Below are 11,559 nucleotides of genomic sequence, written 5' to 3' on the forward strand. Positions count from 1 at the left end.
ATGGCGAACATCACCAAACTTGAATTTGAAGCACTTGACTTGACTGGAAAAAATTATTTATCATGGATTTTGGATGCCGAGGTCCACCTTATCTCTATGAATTTAGGAGATACAATAAAAGAAGGAAATGAAATGTCCCAGCAGGACCGTGCAAAGGCACTTATTTTTCTCCGTCATCACCTCAATGATGGGTTGAAAGTCGAATATCTCACTGTGAAAGAGCCACGAGAGCTTTGGAAAAATCTAAAAGAAAGATTTGACCATCAACGAACTGTAATTCTCCCAAGAGTCCGATATGAATGGATGCACCTACGGTTACAAGATTTTAAGTCCGTAAGTGACTATAACTCTGCATTATTCAAGACTAGTTCCACACTGATACTTTGTGGAGAGAAAGTAACTGATCAAGACATGTTAGAAAAAACATTCTCCACTTTTCATGCTTCAAACGTGCTCCTGCAGCAGCAATATCGTGAACGTGGATTTCAAAGGTACTTTGAACTCATCTCATGCTTACTAGTTGCTGAACAAAACAATGAGCTGCTCATGAAAAATCACCAAATGCGCCCAACTGGATCCACACCATTTCCTGAAGCAAATGGAACTACATTTCCTGAAGAATATGAAATTGCATTTCCTGAAGTGAATGCTAATTCCACTAAAAATCATAACAATGAAAGTGGACGTGGACGTGGATGTGGGCGTGGGCGTGGGCGTGGGCGTGGCCAAAGAAGATACTATCAGCAACAAAATGGAAAGAAACATAAAACAAGCCACCAGCAGTGGAATTCCAATAATGAAGAAGCAAAGGAGAAGAGTTCCAAAGTATATGAAGAAAAATGCTATAGATGTGGAATGGAAGGGCATTGGTCTCGTACCTGTCGTACGGCAAAACATCTTGTGGATCTATACCAAAAATCAATCAAGGAAAATGGAAAAATGGAGATAAATTTTGTGGACAATGATGATCTAATTGATATAACTCACTTGGACGTCTCTGATTTCTTTGCTAATCCAGATGGAAATATAGATAATTTGATTGGTGGTGGTGTGTTAGAAAATAATGAGTAATTACTTTCATTGGTCTTGTTCCTACTTTGAATTTCTATTGTTTATTAGGTTATCGTGGTCTCGTTTTTATTTTGATGTTCAGTTCATGTTTAGGATTTGTCATGGAGGCTTATTTTGTTATTCAATAAATGTTTTCATTATTCAATAAAATATTTAATTTGAAAGCTTTACGCATTATTTAATTTAGCTTATTGAATTATATTTTTATTTTAGATTAACGATGAGATGTCAGGATGAATGCTTAGTGGATAGTGGTACAACACATACCATTCTTCAAAATAAAAGGTATTTTTTGGAGTTAACATTAGCTGAAAATAATGTTACAACAATATCGGGTGCATCAAAAATTATTGAAGGTTATGGAAAGGCAAAAATTATTTTACCAAATAATACAAGCCTATATATTGAAAATGCCTTATATGCAAGCAAATCCAGTAGAAATTTGCTTAGCTTTAAAGACATCCGCCGAAATGGATACCATATTGAAACATTAAATGAAAATAATTTCGAATACCTTTGCATAACATCTATTATATCTGGCCAGAAGCAGATAAAAGAAAAATTATGTGCACTCCCTTCTGGAATGTATTTTACAACAATAAAAACAGTCGAAGCAAACATTGTCACAAACCAGAAGTTTGTTGACCAACAGAGCTTCAAATTATGACATGATCGACTTGGTCACCCTGGGGCAACAATGATGCGCAGATTAATAATTAACTCACATGGACACCCTCTAAAGAACCAGAAGATTCTTTTACACAATGATTATCCATGTGTAGCTTGTTCACAAGGCAAACTAATTATAAGACCTTCTCCTACAAAGATTGATGTTGAAATCCCAACCTTCTTGGAGAGAATTCATGGGGATATTTGTGGGCCTATACACCCACCATGTGGACCATTTCGATACTTCATGGTATTGATTGATGCGTCTACTAGATGGTCACATGTTAGTTTGCTTTCAACTCGAAATATAGCTTTTGCTAGATTACTTGCGCAAATTATTAAATTACGAGCTCAATTCCCAGATCACTCAATCAAGACAATTCGTCTTGATAATGCTGCTGAATTTAAATCGCAGACATTTAATGACTATTGTATGTCAATAGGGATTTCAGTTGAGCATTCGGTTGCTCATGTCCATACACAAAATGGCTTAGCAGAGTCATTCATTAAACGTTTGCAATTAATTGCTAGACCATTATTGATGAGAACCAAACTTCCATCATCTGTGTGGGGACATGCCATATTACATGCTGCATCATTGATTCGTATAAGGCCAACTAATTATCACCAATACTCACCCTTACAACTTGCTTATGGTCGAGAGCCTGATGTTTCTCACCTTCGAGTATTTGGTTGTGCAGTACAAGTCCCCCTCCCACCTACACAGCGAACCAAAATGGGCCCACAACGTAGACTTGGGATTTATGTGGGATATGATTCACCATCTATTATTAGATTTTTGGAACCTTTAACAGGAGACTTGTTTACTGCGAGATTTGCAGATTGCCACTTCGATGAATTGGAATTTCCAAATCTAGGCGAAATAAAGTTGTGTCCCGAAGAACAACAAAAGATTTGTTGGAATGAGAAAACACTATCTCATTATGATCCTCGAAATAATCAATGTGAGCAAGAAGTTGAAAGAATCATTCACCTACAAAGAATTGCAAATCAATTGCCCGATGCTTTTGTTAATACAAAGAATGTGACAAAATCACATATACATGCAGAGAATACCCCTGTCAAAATTGATGTCCCCATAGGACCAGCTATTATTCAACCTGCAAATGAATCTAAAATACGCCAGAAGCGTGGTCGACCAATTGGTTCAAAGGATATTGTACCTCGAAAAAGAAAGGTACAAGAGAAAGAAAATTCAAAAGCTCTCGAAGAAGAAATCTTGGATGATATAGTAAGAGAGATCAATGAACCAAACTTGGATAATATTATTCCTGAAGAATCAAATTCTCATGAAAATAATGAGATTTCAATAAATTATATATCATCTCGAAAATTGTGGGATCGAAATAACACAATTGTTGACACTGTCTTTGCCCTAAATGTCGCCCTTGACATCATACATGATGAAGGCCCAGAACCACAATCCGTTAAGGATTGTCAACAAAGAGATGATTGGCCGAAATGGAAGAAGGCCATACAAACTGAATTAGACTCACTAGAAAAACATAAAGTGTTTGGACCTGTAGTACGAACACCTGAAAATGTAATCCCAGTAGGATACCGATGGGTTTTTGTACGAAAGAGGAACGAAAATGGTGAAATTGTAAGATACAAGGCCCGACTCGTAGCCCAAGGTTTCTCGCAGAGACCTGGAATTGACTATGAGGAAACATATTCACCTGTGATGGATGCCACTACTTTTCGATTCCTAATCAGTTTAGCAGTATCAGAAACTCTTGATATGCGACTTATGGATGTTGTAACTGCTTATCTTTATGGTTCACTTGATAGTGATATATATATGAAAGTGCCTGAAGGATTCCAACTATCGAAAGAAAATGGTGAAGCACCCAAGGCTATGTTATCAATAAAACTGCATAAATCCTTATATGGATTAAAGCAATCTGGTCGCATGTGGTACAATCGTCTTAGTGAATATTTGTTAAAAGAAGGATACACAAATAATGCTATTTGTCCATGCGCTTTTATAAAAAGAACAGATGAGGGTTTTGCAATTGTGGCAGTATATGTTGATGATCTAAATCTTATTGGCACTCCAGAAGAGCTTACTAAAACTGCCAATTATTTGAAAAATGAGTTTGAGATGAAAGATTTAGGAAAGACAAAATTTTGTCTCGGATTGCAAATAGAACATTTGCAAGAGGGAATATTTGTTCATCAATCATCATATACAGAAAAAATATTAAAGCGCTTTTACATGGACAAGGCACACCCATTAGCATCACCCATGTATGTTCGATCACTTGATGCTAACAAAGATCCTTTTCGACCACCTGAAAATGGAGAAGAAATCGTTGGTCCAGAAGTACCATATCTAAGTGCCATTGGTGCACTGTCATATCTCGCAAATTGTACTCGCCCAGATATATCATTTTCTGTTAATCTTTTAGCGAGATATAACTCATGTCCAACCCGAAGACATTGGAATGGTGTAAAACACATATTTCGTTACCTTCGGGGTACAATTGATATGGGATTATTTTATTCGACAAAATCAAAGTCTCCTTTAGTCGGATATGCAGATGCAGGATATCTTTCTGATCCACATAAAGCTAAATCCCAGACAGGTTATGTGTTTACACGAGGAGACACTGCTATATCATGGAAGTCGGTGAAGCAATCCTTAACAGCGACGTCTTCAAATCACTCTGAGATCATTGCAATGCATGAAGCAAGTCGGGAGTGTGTGTGGTTGAGATCTATGACACAACATATTCAAGAATCATGTGGACTCCCAACAGCCAAAGATGACCCAACAGTAATATTCGAAGATAATACTGCTTGCATTGCGCAGTTAAAAGGAGGCTACATCAAAGGTGATAGAACAAAGCATATTTTAACAAAAGTTTTTCTATACACATGAGCTTCAAGAAAATGGTGATATTGACGTCCATCAAATTCGCTCAAGCGACAATGTAGCTGACTTATTTACAAAGGCATTACCTACTTCAACATTCAAGAAATTGGTGCACAAGATAGGAATGTATCAGTTGAAGGATATCAGATGATTGAGATCAGGGGGAGTATCTATTGTTGTACTCTTTTTCCTTCGTTCAGGTTTTCCCATTGGGTTTTACTGACAAGGTTTTAACGAGGCAACATTTGAACTCCCACATCTCTTAGAAGTAATTTGCTGAGTAGATAATCATCTAAGGGGGAGTGTTATAGAAAAGATATTATAGATGATTATTGATATTGTTATCTATTCAAATCTGTAAATCTACTCTATAAATAGAGGTCTTCAGTGATGAATAAAACACACAAAAATCATTCTCTCTTCTCTATATTCTCTACTATTCACAACAAGTACAAAATATTTCTGATCTTACATTAATATATGATTTTTTAGTACTCAAACATGTATAACAAGTAGGCTAAAAACTTGTGCGAGACGGTCTTACGGGTCGTATTTGTGAGACGGATCTCTTATTTGGATCACCCATAAAGAGTATTACTTTTTATGCTAAGAGTATTACTTTTTATTGTGAATATGGGTAGGGTTGACCCGTCTCACAGATTATGATCCGTGAGATAGTCTCACATTAGACTCACTCTAACAAGTATTGATATTAATGACACGTCATTTCTCATATGAAAATCACTACAAAACATTGAAAAAGTGTGCTAATATATGATATTCGAGTATAAAATATTTAAGATGTTATACTAATATATGATTTTTGATTACCTGAACATGTATAATAAGTACTGGTATTAATAACTTGTCTTTTCGGATGAAAATCAGTACAAATCATTAAAAAATGTGATATTAATATATGATATTTCATTATTAATTCTTTTAGATCTGATACTAATATATGATATTTAAGCACACAAATATGTGCAACAACTGCTAATATTAATATAGTTTTTCTAATTTTATGCTCAAAATTACGTCGTCTGTACCAGATCTAAATCAGTTAGCATTCAAATATCATATATTAGTTCTATATTTTCAATGTTTTGTTCCAAATTTTATCCGAAAATACATAAGCGAGCTCCGATATTGCAAACACTTTTTATGTGTAAATAGGAAATTGCAGAAATTTTTTTGATCTTATTAAGACCGAACACAAATACAACTATACAGATGAGCATTTTTTTAAAAAAAATCTTCCTTTTTTAAACAAACTTTCAAAACTAATATACAAAACGTTTTTTCAAAAAAAACTCAGACCAAATCTCTTTTATTTTTCACCAAAACGAAAGAAAAAATAAAAAAAAGAAAGACCTAAATCTAGAAGCCGGGTGGCAGATCTCTATTTATTAGAATCCAATCCAAATATATGACAAAAGCTGAAATATTATGAAAAAGAAAGCATATGTCCGACCACCTTCGAAAATCAAGATAATGTATAAATTACTTCCACTTTTCTTTATAGGAACCACACGTAAGATCATTTCGCCAACTGTCTCCTTCGTTGTCATAAATGGAAAGTGCGATATTATATTTGAGTTATCTAGAATTACCATGAATTACATCATTATTAACATAAAATTATTAACATTAATTATTATATAAAAATATAAAATATTAATCTGATCAAGCTTATGAAAATATTTATTTAAATAACAAAAATATATTTGAAATTCATGGATTTTAAATCCACTCATCCAAATGCAATGTTTGTTGTAATTAAAAATATAATTTAAACTTTTATCATTTTAATTAGAATTTTAAAAAATCAAAATAATTTTTCTAGATAGTCTATTTTGAATGTAGCTACGCATCTACTATAATTTTATATATATATATATATATATATATATATATATATATATATGTATATATATATATATAGACAATCCTTGTTTTCTATCTAATATAAACTAACAACATAATTGAAAATCGAACTCGAAACTTCATGGATCTTGATTTCTCGCGTTTACGCTTCTTTTTCTTTGGTTTAGTCTTTAGATCCATCTCTTGCTTTTTTATTTAATCTAAACTATCTAAAATATTCACATAAGTGAGATTTTGAACCCAAAAAATTCATGAATCTTGGAGCTTAACTGTTACCACCTTTTTTTTCCCTTTTAAAGTGTTTAATTCCATCTCTTCTTTGTTTTTGTTGCTAATAAAAGTTAAAACAACAATTTTAACGAAAAACGTTCCTCCACTTGTACTTGCCAATAATCATGGAGGACAACTTTATAATTTATGAAGCCAAAAAGGCTGATGAAACAGTTAAAATGTCTCCACCACTAACAAAAAATATAAAAGCTGCGATTTGTTGTTTTTAAAAAAACATATAAAAGCTGAATTTATCGCATTAAGAAGATTGATCAAATATGGTTAATAGGATTAGATTAGAATAGTGATTTATAGAATTCTGAATTTTTTAGAAATTTATTTTATTTGAGAGAAATGTTCGTTTGTCAGTATTGTATTTATGCATATTTACAATAGAAATTCAAATCTCAAAGGTGATTTTTTACCAAGGAATCCACAATTGACATTCTCTTTCAGTCCCGCTCATTTTAATTTTTCGTCCAGCTTTCGTTAATCTATACTACTTACTTTGGTTTGCAGCGTGATTTGTCAAAAAATGGTATGTCGAAAATAAAAGAAAATAGCGGGAATTGAGGCACTTGGGTATATGTATGGTTGAGATGTATCTCAAGTTCAAGAGAGCAACTCAAGTGAGAAGAAAAATTGAGTGTGAAACATCCGGTTGAGATTATGAGACATTGAGGGTGTGTTTGGTTGAGTGGATTAGCTAATGATAGATTAATAGTCAAATATTTATCGTTAAAATTTTAAGTTGTTTTAATAATCATTTTGACCCGGTTTAAGATCCAATTTTATGAGTAACTATTTGATTAATAAAATTGGATCTTAAACCGGGTCAAAATGATTATTCTTGAAGAAACTTCAATATTATATTTCTCTATGCGATTTGGGTATTTCATATTATCAAATTATAGTTTTGGTCCGCCACATTTGTTCTTTTTGCTATTTTAGTTTTTTTTTGGGGAAGTTATTTAAAAATCCCCAATCATAATATTTCTTTGCATTCACTCCCTACCCACAAAATTGTGGTACTATTTCATACAAAATGTGGTACACTTCATGTGGAAATGTGGTACACTTTATGTGGAAATGTGGTACTAAAAAAGTACCTAGGGACTGAAAACAAAGAAAAAAGGCGGCTGAGGACTGAAACCAAATTTCCCGTTTTTTTTTTTATATTAGTGCTAATATGACACCTATGTGACATATACATGATTCTGATATGTGGATGTTTACAATATCACATCAGTAATCTGAAATTGAAAGATAATCAAAGAAACACATAGATACGATCAAAATTAAAATTGTCCCTATTTTTTTATATTAGAACCTGAGAGAGGGTGGGGGACAGCTACTACTGGCAATCCATATCTTCTAACAAAATAATAATAATAATTTATGAAATATTAATATTAATTAAATAGTGGGAACCATTTTGATCAGTCAAGAAAGCCAGCTAATTTAGTTGAAGAAGACATTCGTGGCCAAAGACAATAAATGCGCCGGGTTAAGTCTCTAAATTGGCTCTAGCATTTTAATCGGTACGAACACTTTTAATTAGGTACTTTGACTTTTAATTGATCAAATTAAAAATTCCAAATATTTATTTCGCAAAAAGAGAATAAAAAATCAACTTTGTGTATATGTGAGTGTGTGTACGTATGTATGAGCACATCGGTCGGACGAGTTTATGTTAAATCAGAAAATATATTTTTGGGTCGGACGAGTTTATGTTAAATCGGAAAATATATTTCGATTTTTGTTTTATGTAAGATGATAGACCGAGTATAGCATAAAATTTATCAATGTTATTTTATTTTATAATAAAATGATTACAACAAGATATCTCTCGATTGACTTGTTTTGATATAGCATAATGTCACCCCATATGTTAGTCCCCACCCCGTGCTTAAAGTTATGTTGTCCCATACTTTAACACGTATATGAAGACAACTTTTCGTTTTTCTAGTAGGAGCTTCCAAAATTTATTATTGGCGAACGTGGATAGTGTTATTTAATGTTGGGATATATAAATAAATAAACGTTTATAGAGAAAGTACACAACTGAGTTGTACAATATGATGAATATTAACATTAATGAAACGAGTGGATATGGTTTATATTTATCAGAAAAAATAATGAATTGGGTCAGACTGAAAATTCGTCTCACAAAATTGAGTAGTAAAAGAGTCCAACCAAATTATTTGTGCATAACTTTTGGTTCATATATAGGACAAGTTGCAAACATCAAGAAGATTGATTTTTTGAATCTGGATTCTCTTAAAGGGCTCATAATCTACCATTAATTTTTTTTTTTTTTTTTTAGAAAAAAAATGATTTGAAAGATAGCTACTATATAGGAGTATTTACTATAGTTTTGTGATCTTATTAAGAGTAAATTAAGGTTTACAGAAAACCAAAGTAGGTCGTCATGTTCCGTCTCGCCAAGTAGTAGGTTGTGACATATTGTGAATCTGGGCACCCCGGTTTCCTGTTTGACGGATCCAACGTACCAGATCCGAGAAATAGAAATCCATCCAAGTCTACAATAAAATCCACTGTTTAATAGCCATCATTGGATATGACGTTAGAAAATGAATATTGAATCCGATTACATGGAATGGGTCGAGGTACACACACTGAATGGGCTAATAGATTCCCACGTCAAACAATATTGATTCAGCATTGTCCAATCCCACTTCGATCTATACTAAACAAATGTTAAATTATCTAATAATACTTTGAAGAAATCTTATCCAATAATATATTCGTTTTTATTTTTAATTTTATCCTAATAAACACGCTTAGAATCGAACCTTAGCAATATTATGAGAATTAACGGTGACTTATGTAATTAGAACACATTTTTATGTATCTATTTTTTTAATTAATAAAATTGATAATTAGCAAGAACTAAAATAAATAAGAAAACCGAAATATTTTTTAAAGTTTTGTCGTGCCATCATGTAAATCTTACCAATTGACAGTTGAATCTCTGTGTGTCTGTTTATTTATTATTATTTATTTATTAATTATTATTGAGGATAAATTCAGAAAAAAAGTCTATTAGACTATTACTGCGAAACATTCATAAAAACATTGATTAAAAAAATCTAGGCAGATAGCCTGATAATAATATTAACCAACGTAGCATCTAGAGTATAAAACGTAATATATGTGAGATGGGTCTTTATCGATATTCACAATAAAAAATAATATTTTTAGTATAAAAAGTAATATTTTTTTTTGAATGACCCAAATAAGAGATTCGTCTCACAAAATACGACTCGTAAGATTGTCTCACACAAGTTTTTGCCTAAAAAAAATTAATAGTTCGAAATTGTATCAACAAATGGTTGACTGCTAAATCAACAAGGAATCAAGAATAAATGAAGTAGCATCAGTTGTTCACGTATTTATATGAAAGGGATAAATACAGTGCTTAACTAATTAACCAACTACTAATCTTGACTAACTAATTAATTAGCTAACTCTTTGTGTGTCAAAATCCCCCTTAAGATGGATAGTAAATGTCTTTGATTGTCATCTTAGATAGTAACGAAAGCTATAACGCCTTTGGTAATGGCTTGGTTAAAACATTGGCCATTTTCATATGTGAGTGAATGCGTAAGATTTTGATGGAGCCATCGGTGACCTGGTCTCGAATGAAGTGGCACTTGATTTCAATGTGTTGAGTTCGTTCGTGAAACATTGGATTAGACACAATGTGAATGGCGACTTGGTTGTCACATAACAACAATGCAGGTGTCGGGAATGGATGGCCCGAATTCGGACAGTAGTTGATTGATCCAGAAAATTTCGCCTGTTGTGGCAGCCATGGACGGCACGATATTCAGCTTCAGCAGACGAGCGAGCAATGGTCGGCTGCTTCTTGGCCTTCCACGAAATAAGTGAATCACCAAGAAATACATGATAACCTATAGTGGACCTTCGTGAATCGGGGCAAGAACCCCAATCTGCATCAGAAAACGCCTTTAGTTGTTAAGATGAAACAGAGGAGAAAAATAAACCTTGAATAGGATGACCCTTAAGGTATCGCATCAAGTGGTGAATGGCCAGTAGATGCTGAGATCTGGGACGAGCAACAAACTGGCTTAGTTTGTGGACAACATAAGCAATATTAGGTCTGAATATTGTGAGATAGAGAAGTCGATCAATGAGCTGGCGATAATGAGATTTGTCAGAAAGTTCTTCACCATCAACAGGGTTCAAGAAAGCTTTGGATGCATGGGTGCGGGTTTGCAAGAAAGGAAACATATGTCTTCTAGAAGTTGCAAAGTGTAATTGCGTTGAGACATGACAATGCCACTTGCATATTGAACAATTTCTAGACCGAGAAAGTATTTGAGTTGGCCAAGGCCTTTGAGGTGAATTTGTTGATTTAAAATCTGTTTGACGTTGTTAATTTCATGCAAAGAGGGTCCAGTGACAATGATGTCATCCACGTAGACAAGTAGAGCCATAAATGACGAGCCTGAACCCTTTATGAATAAGGAGTTGTCAGTTTTGTACTGACGGAATCCGAGTTGGAGAAGAAAAGCAGAGAACTTGGAGTACCACTGTCTCGAGGCTTGCTCAACCCATATAGAGATTTTTTTAGTTTACATACCAATTTTCCAGATCCATTACTTAGCTCCCCTATCTTTGGAGACCAAGAGGAAGATCCATGTACACTTCTTCGAAGAGATTACTACGGAGGAAAGCATTGTCGACGTCTAATGGAATGATTTTCCAACTTTGGC

The 11,559-nt window shown here is 33.5% G+C and overlaps 1 protein-coding gene across 1 annotated transcript; it reads left to right on the forward strand.

Annotated features, from left to right (window-relative positions):
- LOC140811331 (uncharacterized) lies at positions 1-1,071 on the forward strand. The gene has a single exon (XM_073169187.1). It carries the CDS (start codon positions 1-3, stop codon positions 1,069-1,071), a length of 1,071 nt encoding a protein of 356 aa, XP_073025288.1.
- Positions 1,072-11,559: the final 10,488 nt, after the last annotated feature.

The sequence above is a fragment of the Primulina eburnea genome, chromosome 14, assembly GCF_022965805.1.
Source record: "Primulina eburnea isolate SZY01 chromosome 14, ASM2296580v1, whole genome shotgun sequence".
NCBI classification, from domain to species: domain Eukaryota; kingdom Viridiplantae; phylum Streptophyta; class Magnoliopsida; order Lamiales; family Gesneriaceae; genus Primulina; species Primulina eburnea.